The sequence below is a fragment of the Artibeus jamaicensis genome, unplaced genomic scaffold (assembly GCF_021234435.1).
Source record: "Artibeus jamaicensis isolate MK-2021 breed Jamaican fruit bat unplaced genomic scaffold, CSHL_Jam_final contig_525, whole genome shotgun sequence".
NCBI lineage: Eukaryota > Metazoa > Chordata > Mammalia > Chiroptera > Phyllostomidae > Artibeus > Artibeus jamaicensis.
Window position 1 is genome coordinate 4,283,272 of NW_026521874.1, and position 21,758 is coordinate 4,305,029.

The following is a 21,758-nucleotide window of genomic DNA, read 5'->3' on the forward strand; positions in this document are numbered from 1 at the left end:
ACCCAAAAATTAAAACACATTTTCCCTGGGCCAGAGGCCCATGAGGGAAGGACTGGGCCTGGCACCGAGAGGGGCTCAGGGCAAACCAGCTGCCCCAACGCCAAAGGGGGCCCAGTCCATAGCCCAGAAAGCAGATGTCATGACCTCAAAGGGATCGAGGTTTAGCCCTGGAAGCCACTCCCTTCCCACATGCCCACCCATGGCTGCAGAACTGACGTCCCCTCCACAAAACCCCCCATACCCGACAACTGGGAAAGGGGATCTAGGCTCTCCGAGTACAACCCTTTTCCACAGGAACATGGTGGCACAGACGGGCCAAGGGAGCTGCCCACAAGCACACGGCCGGGACAGGCCATCAACCTGGTGGCGGAGGGAGGCCCTCCCTCCGAGAGGCTCCGCCCTCCTAGTTGGGAGTCCTCCAAGGGGGCTCTGGGAAAAGCATGGAAACTCACAGAGGACACAAGCAGCCAGCACCACAGCCCCCAACACAATAGCCCTCATCAAACGCACTCGGCCCTAATGTGGACGAGATCTGACTTCAGTCCAAAGACACTCCCCAACCCAGAGCCAGCAAGGTCCGTGCTATGGGGGACGGGGCCACAGATCCCAAAGGGCCAAGAGAGCAAAGGCAGAATCCACTACAAGCTCAGGACGCCAGCAAGAGGCAACTGGGGAGCTCCTGGGTTTGCCCCTCAACCTGAAGCCAGGGGGACCTCCCTGGGTCGGCTGGAGGAGCGGGGGGAGCTGGGGGAGGCCACAGGGCAGCCCGGGCTTACAGATTCCCTGCAGGGAGAGGACCAGAAAAGATAAAAAAAAAAAAAAAAAAAAAAAAAAGATGTTTATACCCATTCACTCTGCAGTCTGCCACCCAGGAATTTACCCAAAAAAGGAAAAAGCTGTGAGCGCCAAGGTCACCGGGTTGTTTACACAGAGATGGACACTGGAGACTCTTCACTGGGCGGAGAGGGCTGCGTTCAGCAGCCTTTGAACCCACAGCCCGAGGAGCACAGACATGCGTCAGGGCGGCCACATGGCCCCTCACAGACTGCATAACTGTGTGGCAATCGCAGCGAGGAACACGCTAAAGGTGTGGGGCAAGAAACCCTGGGCAGATGAAAACAGCCGTGTCCAAGACTCAGTTGGCTCGTCTGTAAAATGGGGCCGATCCTACCCAGGCTTTGCGGGTGTGCGGCCAAGGACGTGGTAACACAGGCACAGGGTCTGCCTCCCGGCCAGGCCCAGATAAGCACCCACGGAACAGCGGCTCAGGCAAATCAAAGGAACGGAATCTTGACTGCATCTAAGGCTGGAAAAACACAGGAATGTCCTCCGGCACTCGGAAGTTCCACTACACGGAACTTGACCTCTGTGTGCCTTTGGAATGTTATGCCGGCCTATGCTTGTGGCACTGCAAACTGACCATCACACACACAGAACTGGAAACTGCCCACCAAAGCGGGCACATCACCGAACCTGAGCCATGCATCCGCAGAAGGGGTTGCCGTGACACTGTCAAGCAAACAAGCCAGAGCACACTGACACCCTGGGTGGGAGTGTCTGCGTATACACCTTCCACACACCTGTCATTAGGTGAAAGCTCAATACCATTTTCCTGAAGATATTACCATAAACTTCATTTGCTGATACAGGGACTCAGTACAGATTGGGGAGTAGATGTTTTAAATTTTATACCTCTGAATTTTTGTTAAACCACGTGTTCATTTTGCTAAGGAAAAAAAACCCCACAGGCCCCAAATGGCATCACTCATGCTAAAGGCCTGTGGTACCAAACCCAGGCTGCACACCGGTCTAACTGTGGTTTCAGCCTCTCCCAGAAACGTGATCTTAACCAGTCTGGAACTTTCCAGCTAAGCACCAATAATCTGTCCCATAGGACCCTCGACAGGCGTCTGCACAATAAAACCCTTCCCCTTTTCCTCCCCCAAGAAAGGTGTCACAGCCCCCAAATAATCCTTCCTGTTCTTTTGTCAATAGTCCCCTTATCCCCCTTTCTGCCTATAAAAACCTCCCAGTTTTGCCCTGGCTGGTGTAGCTCAGTGGATTGAGCACTGGCTTGTGAACCAGAGTCACTGGTTTGTTTCCTGGTCAGAGCACATGCCTGGGTTGCAGGCCAGGTCCCCAGTTGGGGGCACACGAGAGGCAACCACACACTGATGTTTCCCTCCCTCTCCCTCTAAAAATAAATAAAACAAAAATCTTAAAAAAAACAACAACAAAACTTTGCATTTGCTCCGCCAAGTGCCATCTGGTTGCTAGATGGGAGGTGGCCCAATTCATGAATCATTTAATAAAGCCAATCAGATCTTCAACTTACTGCTGAACTTTGTCTTTAACAGTTTATATAACATGTATCACAAATACTTGTGTTACCAGGGTTATTTGGATAGCAGGATTATCGGTCATTTCTTTACTGTTTTTAAGGTTTTCAAGTGTCTGTAACGAGACCTGCCATCCCACCCACCTGTAAGGCAGTTCCGTGGCATTAAGTGGGTTCACACGGTTGTGCTGCCGTCACCTGCCCCCCAGAACTTTCCCAACAGTCCAAATGGAAACTGTCCTACTGAACCCTAACTCCTCATTTACTCCCCCTCCTCCTCCCAGCCCCTACTTCACGTCTACAAATTTGACTCCTCTGGGGACCTCACGTAAGTGGAATCATACAGTATTTGTTCCTCTGTAGCCGGCTTATTTCACTCAGTAGAATGTCCTTAAGGTTCTCGCATGTTGTAGCATGTGCCAGGATTTCCTTCCTTGTTCAGACTGAATCACACCCTGGCTGACACCCGCTGGGGCGGCTCACTGGACTGAGCACCGGCCTATGAACCAAAAGGTCACTGATTCGATTCCTGGTCGGGGCATGTGCCTGGGTTTCGACCGGGTCCCCAGCTGCAGGTGTGTGATTGATGTTTCTCTACCTCTCCTCTAAAAATAAATATTAAAAAAAGACAGAATCACATTCCATTGCATGGGCTTGCCACATCTTGTTTATCCATTCATTCACCCGTCATCGGGTCCCTGGGATGTTTCCACCTTCATGAACAGTGTGTGGATCTGTTCAAGACCCTGCTTCAATCCCTTTGGGTACATACCCAGAAATGGAATCACTAGATCACAATTGTTTAAATTTTTAAAGAACTGCCAGACTTTTCCACAGTGGCCATTATCATTTTGCGTTCCCACCAGCAATGCACAAGGGTACTCTCTTTTTAAATTGTTTTCTTTTGATGGCTGCTAAGGAGACTGAGTTGTGAACTTCTGGCTTATTCCTGGTGTTGCTGGTACTGTGTGGTTTATGAAATATGTGGAGTGTTCTCCGCTGGCAGCCCCTGACACCTCCCACAGCCATCTGGGAAAACCCCACACACCTGGGCCCTGACTGGTGGGCAGCTCAGGTGCAGCCGGGCAAAGTCATTGGACAAGAGCCCACCCGTCATGCACCAAGGGGAGAGATGCTGACTGGTGCCCCTCCTGCTGCCCCTGGGTAGGGTGGCTGCTGAAGAAAGTGGAAAACCTCTCGAGGGCACTTACCTCTACAGGCCCTCCCAGTGCCAGGGATTCCCGACGGGCTGGGTAGGAGTGCTGTCCCCGGAGGCCAAGGTGAGGTGCTTGAGTCAGGCCTCACTGCCTGTCAGCAGAGAATGTGGTGCTGGCAACACGCAGCGCCTGCAGCCTTGGAGATGGCCAAGCAGGCCTGGGCACAGGCTCCGGAGACCTGGCTGTGGGAACAGTTCCCACCCACAGGCAGCACCTGAGGGGGCCCCACCAGGCCCTTGATGAGGTCAAGCCCGCAGATTCTGAGACCCTCAAACCCCCTTCGCTTAGGTTTCTTGCTATTTGGACCAAGAACACCTGTATCGAATAAGGAAGTCAGGGTGAGTTATCAAAGATGCAGACTCCTGGGCCCAGGCCTGGACTTGAATTAAGATTCGGTACTGGGCCTAGAAATCTGCATTGCTGAGAAGCACGCTCATTTGAGTAGATTCAGTAAATAGCTGGCCTCATTCTCTGAGGAATAATTCAGAGGCAGGGGAGTAACCCCCCAAACTGAGGCTGTCAGAGGGCTCTTGGCATCAGCCTTGCAGGGGTCACTTCTGCCAGGCACACAGAAGGGGTTCAGGACAAGAGAATGAAGAACCAAGCCGGAGAGGAGGGAGCACCCTTCCTTAGGACCCTGCTTCCCTGCTCAGGTGAGGGACCTCAAGGAGAAAAGGACAAGGCTCCAGACTTACTACCTACCAGGCTCCGATTACCCAGGGAAGGATTAGCAGTCTGCGATTCCGATGATGGTGATGATGCTCACAATGGGCATCGTGCTCAACTCCACACGGGCTTTATTCCATCCACAGGCCAGAGGGGCAGATGTAGACCCCAGGCCACGAAGCTAAACACCCAGCCTGCCCTGCAAGGCCAAGTGTGGGAAAGCTGGGACTTTTAGAACCCTGTTCATCTGATTCCACGCTTGTGCTACAAATAACTGTGGGGGAGGGGAGTGAGGGCGGGGGTGGGAAAATGATGAGCCAGTTAAAACATCCCCTCATGTGCAACTCCAGAAGGCACCTGGGTGGCCCTTCCTGACCAGGTTGCTTGCTCTCCTAGCAGGTGGTCCAGTGGCACAGTCACAGAGCAGGGCAGCCTGATTCTACCCCTGCTTCCTGGGGCCCCCTGCCCCCGGGAGGTTTTTATGAGAACAAGTGACAGTGGTACAACCAGTTGGGACCTCTAGCCCCCTCCAAGCCAAATTCCTCCCGTTCTTCAATGTGGAACACGAGTATTCTCAATCCTGTATCAGATACTCTAACAATATAGCTTCATTAGGCTCTTCCACCTGGAACCCATGGGGGTAGAAAGGCGGGAGGGGCAGGTGGGAGGGGCTGAGGGAGCTAGCCCTGGTGATGCTGGGATGCAGGGGCCGGGACTGGACAGGACACAGATTCAGGGGCTCCTGCAGAGCAGAGGGCCAACCCAGGACAGGGGAGAAAGATAAGGGTGCTGACGGAAGAAGGTGTGCACAGGGCCTGTGCTCAAAGGCACATCCCTGACCTGGAGGGAATCTCAGGGGTCACAGTGATGAGCCTGACAAGCAAACATAAGACCCAGAGGGTGGGGCTCTGCTCACTCCCGAGCCAGGGGAATGGCCAAGAAGTTGCACCCCTTCTCCCCGCGCTGACTGGTAAGTAATGCCTGCTCAGAGGCTGCTGAGGAAGGGCAGGAGGCTGCACCCCGAGTGAGCACTCAGGCCATGACCCCAACCTGCCTGGTGGACTCTTTAGAAACCGCTCTATCGAATGATGCTGCCCAGGCTTTGGTTCTCATACTGAAAGATCCTTTTAACAGTAACTTTCCGTGCGTTTAAAATTTCAATGATCAGATGTTCTGAGCTCCAAAACCACTATACATTTCCGCTGATTTTACACTTTAGAACTTTCCACTTACATCAAAAATCACATTTTGCACTACTTTTGACTAATTTTGTTTTAATGGGAATTTGGGATTAGGCCCTCTGATGACCCCACAGATGCCGAAACCAGACACTGCCCTTGCACTCAGGCCAGCCAGCCAGAAACAGCCCAAAATCTGGCCAAAGACTCTCCCCTCAAGACATTTACCAAAACACACAGATGGACGGACCAGCTCAGTGTTCCTGAGATTCCCAATCCTACCAGCTCCCCACACTCTGGGAAGAAAGGGAGACTACTTATGGCAAATGATTCTAGGGTTGTATCAATGCATTGTAATAAAAAAAATTGATAACGGGCTTCCATTCCGATCAACCCAACACCATTCCTGTACAAAAAAGTTTTATTTGTTAATTAACTCAGGTGCACCTCTGTTCATGCTCTAGGTCACACCTGTTTCTCAGATCCGGCCCGGGCTCATAGGCAAGTTACCAAATTAGCAAATAGGAAAACTGTTCTGCAAAATAGCAGCTGTCAGCTTAAGGCATTACTAACATTGCAGAAGGAAGCGAGGTTACCAGGAAGTTTGGACAGCCCAGGAGGATGATTTCTGGGACAGGAAACCCTCCCTCCTCCTTAAAAGGGCCGATCCATGCCGCTGTCCGACTCAGGAGATGGTACTCTGGCTCTGGGTGACCCATCCACAACATCACAGACAAAGCTCTGTCTATTCCTCGCATTCAGGTTTAGAAATTAGTTATATAAAAAGCACTCTGTCCCAGAAGTCACAGCACATCTGTGGGCCTCCCAGAGGGCTCGCTCGGTCCTCCCTGCCTGGAGCAGGGGAGGATGGAGATATATGGAAGGTGGGTTGGGCTCAGTTTAAAAAAACAAAGTCACTACTAGAAATATGGAGCCAGGGGCAGAAACCCCTGCTGCAATCACATGCTGAGTCATTGTCCTCCCAGAGAGCGGGCTCCTACGGTTCTTTCAGTCCACGGAAATGCTCGGAGCAGGGCAGGCCAGTGTGGCCACGAGCTGCCGCCTGCCTCACTGCATGCCGAACCACTGCTCCTGGTCAGCCCACTGGGCCGCCTCACTGTCGCTGCCCTCCAGGTCCCCTTCTTCCCCACTCCCTTCCATGTCGTCCACATCCTCCTCCTGAGTGGCATCCGTGGGACTCTCCTCCTTCTCCATCTTCTGCATCCCCTCTAGAGACTTCTGGTCATTGGGGTCCAAACTAGGGGACAACAAAACAAAGGAGAGGCCTGAATCTCTGCCTTGCTTCTTGCTGGCTGATGCGTCATCTCCCTGGCACGGCAGTGAAATGACCCCGTCACGGGAAACGGCTCACGCCTGGCCTCTCCGGACAACTCCAGTGCCACGGGTGGGGTCGAGGGGGTCCATCACTAGAAGTGAAAAAAGGTGTCTTGTCCTAATGTTTAGACTTCTCAATTTGTGGTTTTCTTCACTTACTTCTTAAACCTTTTCATACGTTTCCCCTAGTTTTGACAGAGGAAGCTACCAGGTAACACAAAACCATTAACAGAAAAATCCAAATGTAATTTCTTAACAGAATTGAGTTTTTAAGCTACAGAATTACAAAAAAAAACCAAAACAAAAAACTGATTTTTCTGTGAGTAAAACTGTTCCATGTTCTTACAATATAAACATTTACAGCATTCAGTGGTTAATCAAACCTGTCCTTACCATGGAATAGGTTTGTCAGCTCCTAGGTTAGCTCACAGGACCCAGAGCGACCCCCACCTGGCTTTGAGTGCAGCAGCTACAAGCCGTCACATGTGTAGAAGCCCCCGAAGTTCAAAAGCTCAAGAACGTTTATTTGCCTGGCTCCTCAGCAACCTCTCCTCTTTTCTTTGGGCCCATATCCCAGGCCAGCCGGCGACCAATCTCTATCAAATCCCGCCTCTAATGAAAATCTGGCATTTTATTTTCTTGCTTGCTTCTGGGCTTCCAAAAAGCAAACAAAACTCATGTGGGAACCCTGTTCCTCCTTACGTAACTGTAGACTGATTTGTATCATCTCCTCTTCTCTGAATCCTTCCATACAGCTCTCACCCACACCCAGGGCTCCCCACCCTCTGCACCCCCACCTTGCCTTCCAGAGCCTGCTATGAAAGCACTTAGCACGTGGTATCCATCAGTGTGCACGTCTGAGACTGAGCGCAACTGGAACTGTAGCATCCCGAATGGTTACGGAGATGCCAGGCGCAGGAGTGGTGCTCAACTGCTGAATGGGCAAATGGACGTGATCAGACTCAGTTAAAGGCAGGCCTTCACCAGAACCTTACACACACACAGACAACCCTCAAAGAAATCACTTCTGTATTAAGCAGTAAGAATACCACTATTTATTTAGTATTTACTAGGTACCAGGCGCAGTGCTAAGAGCTTTACATGGAATAATCATTTAATCCCCATTTAATCATTTAATATCTAATAACGTAGATAGATATAGACAAGGAAATTTGTTAGTAACTTGCCCAAGATAACAGGTGGTAAAGGGAGTATTCAAACTTCAGAGCTTAAGTTCTTAACCACTACAGTGGGTAGAAATATGGGAAAGTATGTACAACACTTTGATTTGAAAAAGCAGAATATAAAATATATACTACATATAATCCTATAAAAATATGTGTGTGTATGGTCCAGGCCAGGAAGGTGACCAACACAAACAAAAACAGGTGTTCAAGTGGTACGAGCTGGTTACGAGTAGCATGGTTCTTTAATGTCGTTAAGATACTTAAGAAGAAAACTGTCGAAGCTGTGAATTCACAAATTACTCTTCTAGCATTACTATCATGACTCCGTTTTCAGCCGCGGACACAATGTGTGTGTGTGTTTCTGGACTTCCTGTGACAGTTCCCTGCCTTCTCTACCCCTCATCAACACCCAACACCCCCCGCCCCGGAAGCTAAGTGCCTACCTTAGTGCTATACTATACTGGTCCATTGCTTCCTGATACTCATTGACAGCTACAAGGAAATCTCCCAGGATCCGATGCAGGACACAGTCACTCTGATTAGCTAGTGCATTCCTCAGCAAAGCAATTCCATCTTCGTATTTCTGTTCTCTGCCTGGGGGTTGGGGCGGGAAGAAAAACCCTCATTTTCCAACTTCACAACATTCTGAAAATACATTCCCATCTCAAGTCTGATACATAAAACCACAACACTGATCACAATCCAACAATCTATTTGTAGACATCCTCAAGAGATCAGTGGTGGGGCAGGAAGTGAGAACAAGCTCACCTGGATTCCTATGCCATTAGGAAATCCACAGTTTGGGCTCTGATTTTTTTTTAAAGGTACTATTAACCTAAGTTCAAACAAAAAGCCAGCATGCATTTTATTTGCCAAACTAGCCCAAACCTAGGGGTTCCTTGTAAATTGGAATAAACAAACATAAAATTCCAAACCAAGGGTAAAGGGAAATCGTAACAGAATCCAGATGGGTCTAGTCCAAACCAGATCAAAATTAGCTGAACAAGAATCAACCAAGTACAGCTCCAGGACAGCCAGTCACTGTCAGTCCAAGCCGGTCTAAGCCAGCTGCACTCAGCTGTGCTAACCCAATTCACCTGGGCTCAGACCTACTGCAGAAGAAACAAACACACTTGTCTGACCACCTGAAACCAGTTGGACTAGGAAGCCAACTGAGATCGGGTTTTATAAAATGAACGACGAACAAGGAAGTAAATGAAATACACTTACTAAGTAGTTCCGCTTTTTTCACCACAGCCTTAATGTAATCTGGCCTTTGGTTGAGGGCTTTATCTAACAAAGTTTTGGCTTTCTCCTGTGTTACTGGGTCTTCGAGACAAACGGTGGCTAAAAGGGTAAGGGTCTGTGCATTTGCTCCTAGAGTTTTGTAAACGTTGTTAGCCATCACCATTGCTTCACGAATACTGTTGGAGGCTAAGTAACATTCAATGAGACCTGAAATAAAATGCAGAAAGACCAACCACATTACCATTCCAAGCCATGCTTCCACTCTGCCTGCCTTCCCAATTACAAACCTTCCAAGTTTCAGACAAGGAGAAGGTCACAGAAAACTTTGGTGGTGAGATCAGACTGTAGGGTATGTTGATGGAATAACAGTAAGTGCTCCTCTCCAGAGCACTTTGCAGACATGGAAAAAGCCTGCACTACAAAGCCACCTTCAGTTAGTGAAGGAAACACACACACCTAAGTGACTGAAGTGCAGGCAGCCCAGCTGAATGCTAGAGGAACAAACATGACACTCATCATTAGCTGAAAAGTAACAAATGTTTCCAACAAAACCCAAGGTTCCTCTTAACAAGCTGTTAACCCCCAGCTGTGTTCTATCACCTTCAGTCCTAGACTAAGCTCCTACAGTCAAAGTGAATGTCCAGTTCTACAAACGAAAGGCCCTTGACAACAACCCAAGGAGAAAGGAAGACTTTTTCATTTGAAACGTAAGATTTGCTCAGGGCTTCCCTAAACTAGATGGCAAGCACTTATCAGACAGACCCAATATACTGAGAGTGGCAGCTCCCGCCTCCTTTCATACCAACAGCCAGACAGACGCCCTATGGGGACACTTCAAGTAGAGACGACTCTCAACTTCTCATACCAAGTTGAGGAGAACAGAGGAAGTACTTCTTGGCATAAAACCCTCATCAAAACAGAAAAACAGCTTAAACCCCAAACCCACACAATCCCTGGCAAATTTTCTCTGCATACTCCTCCACCCTAGCAGCATTTATAACATTTGTGCACATTCCACCACACACTATGGTTACTTAACCAGAAATTACCTGACTCTTATTTAAGGGTAATATGTTACGAGTCAGAATATGGTTGTTTGCAACTACTTATTGAGAAATCATACGTCCCTGCTACAGCTTCACTGGGACGTCCAAAGGAAATGGAAAAAAGGCACTTCAGAACGTCGGGGTCACAACCAGTAAGGGAAGCTGGCCTGGAGGTTGCCAGAAGCAGCAGAAGGCATAACTAGAGCCACCCTGATCCAATCTCCAGATGGTGGCTTGCGCGAAGGCAAACTGTGAAGCCTCATCAGCCAGCCGCCTGGGTAACTACCTTTGCCACCAACAACTCTAACCAGCCTATGTCCCAAGCACTGTGGTGGTGGAGCTATTCAATTGCACTGCTGGGTCCTAGTGAACCAGACACCCAGCAGAAATTAGCATGAGTAAAGCAGCTGGGAAATAGGAAAGTTACTATTTTAGGATTGGATTATGAATTTTACTCCAGTCCTGGCTGGTTTGACTCAGTGGTTCAGTGCCAGCATATGAACCAAAGGGTTGCCGGTTCGATTCCCAGTCTGGGCACATGCCTGGGTTGTCGGCCAGGTCCCCCCAGTAGGGAACATGTGAGAGGCAATCACACACTGATGTTCCTCACCCTCTCTTCCTACCTCCCTTCCCCTCTCTAAAAAATAAATAAAATCTTAAAACAAAAACAAAACAATTTTATTTGAAACCAAAAGCTTGGTTTGCTGGGGTTTCTTTAAGAAGAAAGCCACAATAGGCATAACTCTCTGGCTATCTAAGCAGATTTGTTCTTCGCCCCAACTTCCAGGTTTTATTTTTCAAAATTGAACTCATCTTCCTGTTAACAGCAAATCACCCCTAGATTCTTCATGTTTTATTTTTGAATTCTTATAAAAAATGCTTTGGAGGAACTGCATCTTGTCAGCTCTATTTTAAAGTCTGTGACTGAATCATCCAGCACTGCTGAAGCTGGCGCAGCTCCTTTGAACCACAGGGTCAGCTCACAGGAACCTGAAATAGTTTGTAACGAACGAAGTTTGACCCCGACTGTGCCTGCTCTGGGGGCCACAGCGGACCGGCCGGTTCCCACCACCAGCACCACTGTATGAATACGAAGCGACCCTTTAGGTAATACTTCTAGCCCAAAGTAAGGCAACTGTGAACAAGAATAAAGACATAAAAAAATAACCAAGTGATTCAACACAGAGAGGTTCAACTCAGTGCCAGCACAGAGAGATTCGCATTGAGTTGGCCACGGTTGAGAAACCAAAAAGAAGAAAACAAACAAAACCCCCAAAAAAACAACCCTAACTACTACTCACTCACCAAAAACCAGGGGAAAAAAAGAATGAGAAAATGGAGTCTGAAAGTATAGAGTGAAAAATCCAGCGGAGTGGAAAATCCAGCGAAAGCTCTAAAGAAATTTAAAATGCCTAATGCAGTGATTCCCAAACTGGCCTGAAGATTAGCATTACCTGGGATCTTCAGAAATATTGATGCCTGCCTGCCTCCCACCCCCAAATATTCTGACTGAAATGGTATCAGAGTGAACCAGCACCAGATTTTCAGAAACTCCCCCCCAGCGGACTCCAAAAGCACAACAAAGTGTGGGAACTGTCAGCCTAACAAAACCTCCCGTCTGGGTGCTGTGGCCACGCCTACAGGTTCACACTGTCACCCATAATTTTACTTTACCTTCGTAACAGTCTAGGCGACAAGGCGCAAGCCGTATAGCCTCTCGAAAGTGGATTATTGCTTCTTGGACTCTGCCCATGTTTCTGAGTGCTGCTCCCTTAAGCAACAAAGCTTGAACACTATTGCTGTTCAGCTGAATGGCCTTGGCTCCTAAATAGAGGGCACGAGAGTAGCGTTTACTGTAGAAGCTATGGCACCTGGAGGAGAAAACAACCAAGAGTTTCTGAGTGACCGCGGGCATTCCACGTTTTACTGAACTTTGCTGCTCTTCACAGAGGTCGTGTTTTTGCAAATTGAAGGCAAGAACCTCCACCAACAAAAATATTATGCCTTGCTTTATTGCGGAGGTTGGACCTGAATCCACGGTATCTCCGAGGTAGGCCTGTGTAAAGAGACTTCATCCAAAAATTAAAACAGAAGACTTTCTACATAATCATTACAAACCAAACTTAACCTAAGATACTGGGTTGGCAAAAAAATCCATATGATTTTTTCCATCAAATAAAAGACACATTTTTCATTTTCACCAGTAACTTTATTGACTAGGATATTTTGAGAGTGTCAGCTATCTCCTGTGTGGTAGAACACTGACTGTTCTCAATGTCTTGATTTGCTCGCTATCAACTTCACCTGGTCACTTAACAGTGGCGTACCGTATAATGAGCAATCTCCAGCACGAAACTTTGCAAACCACTTTGACTTGTTCAGTCAGTCACAGCACCTTCCCCACACATGGCACAAATCTTTTTTTGTGTTTTGCTTGCATTTTTACCTTTCTTGAAATAATAAACTATAATATGCCAAAAATGTTGCGTATTTCCTTCCATCTTCAATATTAAAATGGCTACACAAAAATTCACCAATTTTGGTAAGTTTTTTTTTAAATACACGCTGATATAACAGCTGTTACAATACAGTCTAACAGAACTGTTTCGAATGAAGGTAAAGACAACTAAGTGCTACTAGGGCCATCTCATGGAAAAAACCAAGTGAACTTTTTGGCCCACCCAATATTAGTGAGAAGAAACCAGAACAAAAAAAACCAACCTACTAAGTATTTATTTTGATATAGGAGAAAATTATGGAAAAGAACCTGATGACCTGGATAGGTTATTAGATTGGACACATTCAGAGAATTTATAAAGCCAGGTCAATAACAAAGGAGCAACTCCTAGCCTGTTCACTGACCGCTTCCCATGAGTAAGCGCTGAGCACAATGCGCTCATGATCTCAATTAACACCCACCCCACGAGGCAGGGGTATGATCCTTATTTTCCAAAGGAGAAAAGAGATTGAGAGGTAGATCATGTGTCCAAAGTCAAAGATCATGACTTGAATCCAAGTCTGACTATCTCTTAAACTTGTGTTTTCAAACTATATCCTATTCGAGAAAAAACAAAATTTCCTCAGGAAATTTTGAAAACTGGGGAGAAAAGGGAGTGCATAAACATACCCAGAGACCACCCAGGGTTCTGCATGTTGATCAGAAATATTGAAAAGGCGGCAGCCAAGATTCTCCACATCCTCCAGCCGCCCTTCCCGTGCCAGGAGGTAGCCATATATATCCATTCCTAGAAAGGAAGAGGCTCTTTAAATGAAGCAGCAAGGCCTTTGTAGAGGAGAAGCAGCACCCTCAGAGCCCACACCGAGGCCCCAGCTCCTTCAGGGTCTGAGCCCTTTCCCTCATCAAGAGCTCCCTCCATCAACATTCAGTTTCCAACAAAATGACTTATAAAAAGACAAAACACATCCAAAACTTTAAAAAAGCAAAGAAGGTCCTACCTCACAATTGGAAAGCCTTTAATTTTCAGAAACTGTCTGTCCCTACACCCTGTGGCATGATATGCAGCTATCCTAACTCACAACCAGAAAGGACCAAAAACGGTATCAACTGAGTTCTCTCTCCCAAGAGGTGTAGGCACAGTCAGGAATACACAATGAATATGCCAGTTAGTCTTGGAAAAATGTTAGCCTTCTCCAGAAAAAGCATCTAGTTCTGGAGTCTAGTTCATGTAAGATCATCCCCCCCATTTTGTTCTTACTCATGTTGTAAGAACATGAGTAAGGGTCCAAAAAGGGCCCCTTGCTTCCTGTCACCCATCTCTCATCACCATTCCCCTCCACTCCTTGCGAAGATTACTGCAACACTCCCTGCCAGCCCCCAACTCTGCTCTGAGCTTCCAGCTCTAAACTGACTACTACCAGACCAGTATTTCTAAAACACCATTTTCATCACGGGCATGGGTAGCTTGGAGAAAAGATAAGCACTGAGCAAGAGGGAGTCCTTGAATAAACAAATTCGTCTTTCTAAATGTGCTTCCTCCTCCCCCTGCTCTGTCATTCTAGTGGCTACAAGACTTTACTGTAAGAAGGTCATGCTCATGGCCTTTTGGGGGACTTTACAAGCAGACTTCAGCCCATCTACTTGACCTTATTTCCCACTACTATTCCTGAGCACACACTTTTCACTTACTGCCAAGTCACCCAATAGCCCTCCTTCAGAAGTCCCCGTGGCTACCCCTTCAGCTGCAATCTTATTTGAGATCAATAATTGTATTTGTTATTCACTCCTAATTACTTCAATTACCTTATCCCTTTCTTTTTATTCACTTATTCCTTTTTAATTACAATAGGGACACAGTAAAGCTAAACTCCCTAAAAGGATATCATGGCTCTGGGTATGCCATCCAAATTCTCAGCCAGGCACATCATAAATCTATAAACCATAAAAAGAGGCTGTGACTCCTAAAAAAAAAAGCTAAATAATGATCTGTGGTGAGATGACTCTTGAATGAGCAAAAACAACTGCTCAAATGGAACTACCCAAGTGTTCGAGTGTTAGAGACTTGTGCCAAGTGTTAGAGACTTGTGCCAAGGCCTATAAAAAGGTAAAAGGCCACTGTAATACATTTTATAAACCATTTCCCTGAAAAACGACATCAGAAGATCATCCTAGCCCTGGCTGGTGTAGCTCAGTGGATTGAGCGCGGGCCTGAGAACCAGACAATCGCGGTTCGATTCCCAGTCAGGGCACATACTGGGGTTGCAGGCCAGTTCCCTGCAGGCCAGTTCCCAGCAGGGGATGCACAAAAGGCAACCATACATTGATGTTTCTCTCCCTCTCTCCCTCCCTTCCCCTCTAAAGATAAATAAATAAATAAATAAATTTAAAAAAAAGCCTTAAAAAAAAAAAGATCATCCTACATTTTCTCCCTATCTTCTCTGACCTGCCTCTCTATAGCCACTGCCACTGTGCCCCAAGAATTACTTACCTTTTATCAGATAAGGATCCAACATCTGTGCTTGTTCAAATTTGAGGACAGAGTTTTTATTGTCTCCAGCTCTGAAGTACAGGTCTGCTAAGCTCCCCAGTAGATCCACGTTATCACGCAACAACGACTTTTTCTCTAGTGAACTTTAAGATATTAAACATTGAACCTTAAAATGTTATGAATCCTTTTAGTTGTTAAATCTGGGTAACAAGCATATAGGTACCATTTTATTTTGTTTATGTATAAAATTTTTCATAAGAAAAAAACATTAAAACAAACTGTGTGTAGTCCTGGCCTAGTAGCTCAGCTGGTTAGTGTCCCAATACACCAAGGCTGTAGGTTTGATCCTACAGGACACATACAAGACTCAACCAATGAATGAATAAATAAATGGAACACAAACAGATGTTTCTTCTCTCTCCCTTCCTATCTTCCTCTAAAATCAACCAACAAAACTTTTTTAGAAAACTGTATACACTGGACTGTCTTATTCTGAGCTTATCATTTTTTAAAAAGTCATAGTAAGATAGTAAATATACAAAGTAAAACAGACATCTCTTGTTCCCTAGACAGAACTTTCTGGTTGCAGTTTTTCAGTGGACAAACACATATGGTGTTAAATGTAATGTCATTCACAAGTGACAGCTACTTACTACTCAACCAAATGACTGTATAACACAAACCCCAGTCTGTTGTTCTTGGACCCGACCTGACTAAAATAAAAAGAAAATCCCATCCTAGACACGCAACCCAGAACAGATACTGCAATAAATTATGCTTCTGGGGCTGTGCAAAAAGGTGTCTTCCAGGTTTAAGCAAGACACACTAAAGCACTCTGCTTTGCAAGGGTTATTATTCTGCAAGTACAGAGCTAAACTCAGTCCAAGTTTACATTCAACAGGTGCTCAGCAGAGACATTACATTTGGGACCATTCAGTACATAACAGACTGACAAAACCCAGGGCAGCTGGCTGCAACACCAAGAGATAAGCATCTAATTTTTTTGCTTTGCTAATTTAGCTACATCAGACCTCCTCACAAAGGGCCTTGAGAATATACTGAATTGATTCTGTGGCTCTCACCAGATGGTATTGATTGCTCTCGAGTTGTCCCCAGTATGCACAAAAGCATATGCTTTGATCCACACAGAGAGCCAATCCAAGTTAGGCACAGTCTGGATCACGTTCATTGTCATCGACGCCACCTCTGCACCTTTTACAGAGAGAGACAGCAAACCTAATCCAACAGAAAGCAGGAGATAGAAGGTGAGACATGGCATCGCTCTTCAAGTAGCAACAGATTACCCTTTCCATGGGCTATAAGGTAACCCATTCTTTCCCTATTCAAATCAAGATGGTTATGACAGAACAAACAATTTAATATTTCTTGATCAGTGAAATCCATGATAATGGTAATCTATTATATCACTCTCTAGAGGTAAAACTTTTTAGAAAACAAAGCTATTCTAATGTACAGCCAGGACTGAGAACTACTACCTCCCGGAGTGAACACTTCATAAACACAGGCAGAGAAGGATCCGTACCAAGAATAGCATCGAGGGCCAACGGACACTGCCTCAGCACTTCCTTGTAGCTGGTGACTGAAGGGCGCTCCTGACCAGCCTTCTTGTACAAGTTTGCCAGCATCATGTTTATCTGTAATAAATAAAAACAGAAGACAATTAAGATTAAGAGTATATTGCGAAGAAAATATTTCACCATCAATTTAAGCCCTAAATTTTATTGCCAGCTACTACTTTACTTTCTACCAGAAAATCTACCCACAGCCCCATGAAAATAAACAAAGGCCAACCCCATCTTCAAATCAAACAAAAAATTACTACCTCTGTATTTCCTATGTCCCCCATTTCTAAAAGGAAAATCAAATTCCTTTCACTTGCCCAACCGAAAGGTCCAATAATATTTGGACCAAAGATGCTGCCTCTGGAAATGGGAGTAACACTCATCTGAGAAATGTTACAGAATTCTAATTACCTTGATTCTTTCTTGATCTTGATACAGACAACAGACTACCTTAGAAGTGCTCAAGTTAAGCCCTGGCTGATGTAGCTCAGTGGATTGAGCACGGGCCTGTGAACCAGATAACCGCGGTTCGATTCCCAGGCAGGGCACATGCCTGGGTTGCAGACCAGTTCCCTGCAGGCCAGTTCCCAGCAGGGGACGCACGAAAGGCAACCATACATTGATGTTTCTCTCCCTCTCTCTGTCCCTTCCCCTCTAAAGATAAATAAATAAAATATTTTAAAAAAAAAAAGATAAACACTGATAAAAAAAAAAAGAAGTGCTCAAGTTTACATATTTTAAGTGCAATTAACATCAAGGTATAGAAAGTGACGAATTCTTAACATGGTTAGTTAGGAAAGATCAGATGAATTTTCCCCCAAAAGGAAATGACAGATACAAAAGTACATTACTTGGCTTCTCTCTGACAGTCTAGCAGCCAGACTTTAGCCTTTCTAATGCTGACAGCTTTGATCAATAGGCACTAACTTATCCAAGTTATGCTACAAAAATCAAACTTTAACTGACCTTTACAGGCAACAATGATCCAGACATAGTTACACTATTTAAGTGGCATAATTCAAATATGTAACTCTGTAAAACTCTATAAAAATAATCCTTCCAAAAATGCAACAGGGAAAATTTTGAGAAAAATCTAAAATTTCCAACGAATACAGGAGTTAAAGGAAAGGTATAAATGATCTTAAAAGTCCAAAGAGAAAAACACAATATTTCAATTTAAAATTAATAGATCATAATACAACACAGAGGTTGCCAGATCATTAACCTAAGGAAGCAGTCAACATGAAGGCACAAAAGAAAAAAAAAGCCAACCCTAATTTAGTCTCATCAATTCTCTGTAGCTTTGTACACGAGATTTTACTCAAAAGAGTGGCTCTGAAGATGAAGAACACCTGTTCCAATTATAGACTTAGAGTGTATAAAACAATCTAGTATGGCGTTAATCCATGCTGATTCAAACAATGAAATAATGAAATATCAGAAATAAAACTATTTTTTATTTGGCCTCAGATTTTTCCATTTTAGGCTATATTGAAAATGCAAAAGAAGATACTTAAAGAAAAACTTCAGTATCTTTGCCAAAAGTTAAAAGAACCCCCCCCCTCCCTTCCCCTCTAAAGATAAATAAATAAAAAAAATCTTTAAAAAAAAAAAAAAGAGTATAAGGTTTAAATTTAAGAACCTTTATTGACTGCTTGTTATCAACCATCCTGAGTGATGGACCAACAAATATTAAAATTCCCCTTAAACCACCTGTCACTACAAAAGGATGAGTTTTGAGTACTACCTAGTGAGAAAGTCCATTCTTTTTAAAACACTTACTTGGGAACATCACAAAGCCACATTCCACCAGTCATAAACACAGACAGTCATAATTTTCTAAAAACTGAGTGAGAAATTGTATGTTGGTATGTTTATATTCTCAACAGCTGAAGATTTACCAAGATAAAATAATCTCACACTGGAATTTTCCTTTAAAATGTGAAAGAATGTATGGCCATGTTTCTCACACGTTAACAGAGGTTCATTTAGATATATTTTGACTCACTTCCTTGTCCTTTACACAGACTGAGAAGCCAGTTAACTCCCTAATGGACAAGAAAGAAAAACTGTAAATATCATGTTCGAGGCATATATCTGTTTGCTCCTGGCTACCACAGCTCCACAGAATGAAAGAACATTAACTCCAAGTAAATGCAGATTCCTGCAGTCCCCCGTAAATGACGGCAGTAAACACCAAAGTGCTGGACACCACAAAACTGACTTCGTCATTACCCACTGTTCCTAACCCCCTTCAAGTCAATGAAGAGAAAATAATGGTGCATTTCCAATAAGATAATGAAGAGGTATAATTCAAATTTGACAATCAAAACAACATCTTCCAAAAGGAAGGTATTCTCTCTTTTTTTAACTTTTTGGAAGATTTTACTTATTTATTTTTAGAGAGGGGGAGGGAGGGAGAAAGAGGGAGAGAAACATCAATGTGCGGTTGCCTCTCCCATGCCCCCTACTGGGGACCTGGCCCACAACCCAGGCGTGTGCCCTGACTGGGAATCCAAGCAGCACCCATTTGATTCACAGTCCAGTGCTCAACCACTGAGCCACACCAGCCAGGACAGAAGGTATTCCTCATATATACAAAAAATTATTTTGGGGGTATTACAGTCTTTCATAGGGCACCAGAACAGAGTTCAATATATAAACATTCCAGCTTACTATGAGACAAGGACAGTCTATAATACACTTCCAAATGTTAATAGCAACCATGATAAAACATACTGCGGGAATAGCTTAATATAAAAACTCAGAAAATCATAAATACACCCTCAATTTGAAGAGATACTTAAGCACATTCGCATCAAGTTTGATTATTTTTACTTTGAAAACTCAGCAATGTTTAGGTGAAAAAACACTAACTAAATACACTAGGTCCTCATTGCTTATATTCCTTTTTTTTTTTTTTAAGGGCAGAAGGATGAATACAGACATCTGACAGACAAAATCCCTCATTGTTAAGCACAAGACAGAAGTTTTTCAATGAAGAAAGATAGGTAATATGAGAGTACACGGTAAAATATTAAATACTGGTGTGAATTCAATACTAAGAACAAGGATTTGCAGTGTTCTTCTAAACTATACACAAAAACAAAACTAATCAAAGATGCCCAATATAACACTCCTTACAGAATAGTTCTTTAAAAAAATAAAGTTCAGCCCTGACTGGTGTGGCTCAGTGGACTGAAAGTCAGCCTATAAACCATAGGGTCACCAGTTCAATTCCCAGTCAGGGCACATGCCTGAGTTGTGGGCCAGGTGCTCAGTGGGGGGCGTGCAAGAGGCAACCACACATTGACGTTTCTCTACCTCTCTTTCTCCCTTCTCCACTCTAAAAAATAAAATAAATAAAGCCATGTAAAAATATACATAAATAAACAAACAAATAAATACCATTCAGATTGGTGACTCACTTAAGTAGAAACTACCCACAGCTTATATGCCCAAAACTCAGACAAGGTACCATATCTCTCTATTTTAGTTGAAGGTATTCAAGCTACTATAACATGTTGACAAATCAAATGCAAATATATATCCCACATACAAGTTAAGTCCAAAGGGATCTTGTAGACTTGATTTTGGAAATGAAGGGATTAATAAAACCACTCATCATCAATTGTGTGCATCTGCAGGATGCAAAAAATGAGGTTCTAAAACAGATTGTTGTCTCCTGGAAGTATACTGCAAATCATTCTTTTCTACAGTAAGAAAAACCTAAGAATAGGCACTTGCAGTATTCTCCAGCTATCACTTTCATCAGCTGAATTTTCAGGGTCTCATAAGATCACTATTCTACCCCTCTGAAGCCCTAACCCCATTAACAAGGGAGCAAAGTGAAAATTAGAGGCAAGAATGAAATGACAGAGAAAACATGGAGAAGAGGGGTGGAAGGAATGGGGAGTTAAAATGATTTAACAACTCACTTTGGGAGTTCTCTGTCTTGAAGGGATCCCGTCAAGTATAGCAATGGCATCTTTATCTTGCTTTAGCATTGTGTAACACTCTGCCATCTTGTACTTCACTTCAATTTCAGATGGAAGACACTACAAGGGAATGAAAACATCTCTTCAAAATACTCAAGTACGGGAATTCAGCACATACACCTCCATCTTGTTTTTCACTTAATAATTCCATCATATTCAAACTTATGGCTATAATTTAACTAGATCTACCTAATGAACACTTTTGCTTTATTTCTTGCCATTATAAACAATGCTGCAATAAGGAGCCTTTGGTATATATCCTGTAAATCTTTTGTGAGTCTACTATTATATTAATTTCTAGAAATGGGATGGCTCTGTCAAATGATGAAATTACAATCCCTCCTTCATTTAATTATTAAGCAGCTATAAAAAATGGACAGGAATTCTTACATTTCCCATATACTTCCCTAGGTACTCACAGTTGTAACATTGAAGTTCCATTTTATAATGCTAATGACAATTGTACTGTCATTAGCATTATAAAAAAAATTTAGGTTTTGAATTTTTTAATGAAAGGAATAATGCATGACTCTGCTTATAACCCAGGTAATTCACAGTTAATTCCATTTTTAGATTCATCCACAGTGAATTTTGCTTTAAGCCCTTAATGTTTGGTTCAATGCATTCTTTCATCTAAGTGATTTTTTACCTTTGTTTCTCCAGTTAAGTCCCCTTTAAAATTACATTTTATTTTACCATTTTCTACATCTAATCTGCAGTCTTGTAAATTCTTTCAGTCTTTCGCTCCCACCGCCCCTCTACCCCCCATTGCACTTATCTACAATTACCTGACTCTGTGGAGTGGATGCAGAATTTCCAGTTGAAGGTCTCACTTTTGAAGTTTTACTTAAGGCTTTCTTCTGCTGCAAAGCCATGGTGTACTTACTCACGGCATTCCGATATTCCTTATCATGAAAGAGAGCATCTGCATGATACACCAAAAGCTGGTACTTCTGAGATGGGGAGAATAACTCACTAGAAAACAAAGAAAGGATATCCCTTACATGGGCTGTTTT

General features: G+C 44.3%; 1 protein-coding gene across 4 annotated transcripts in view; it reads right to left on the reverse strand.

Annotated features, from left to right (window-relative positions):
* Window positions 1–21,758, reverse strand: part of ANAPC7 (anaphase promoting complex subunit 7) — a 30,624-nt gene that overhangs the window by 5,123 nt on the left and 3,743 nt on the right. For 2 of the 4 annotated variants that reach the window (XM_037144668.2, XM_037144685.2), the window contains 10 exons: window positions 21,531–21,717; window positions 20,683–20,802; window positions 16,705–16,816; window positions 16,244–16,397; window positions 15,162–15,304; window positions 13,343–13,460; window positions 11,890–12,086; window positions 9,152–9,376; window positions 8,365–8,515; window positions 5,176–6,657 (listed from right to left, as the gene is read on the reverse strand). In XM_037144668.2, the coding sequence (XP_037000563.2) occupies window positions 6,468–6,657; window positions 8,365–8,515; window positions 9,152–9,376; window positions 11,890–12,086; window positions 13,343–13,460; window positions 15,162–15,304; window positions 16,244–16,397; window positions 16,705–16,816; window positions 20,683–20,802; window positions 21,531–21,717 (1,597 nt within the window). In that variant the 3' untranslated portion in view covers window positions 5,176–6,467. The other 2 variants (XM_037144678.2, XM_037144684.2) reach the window with 2 other exon arrangements.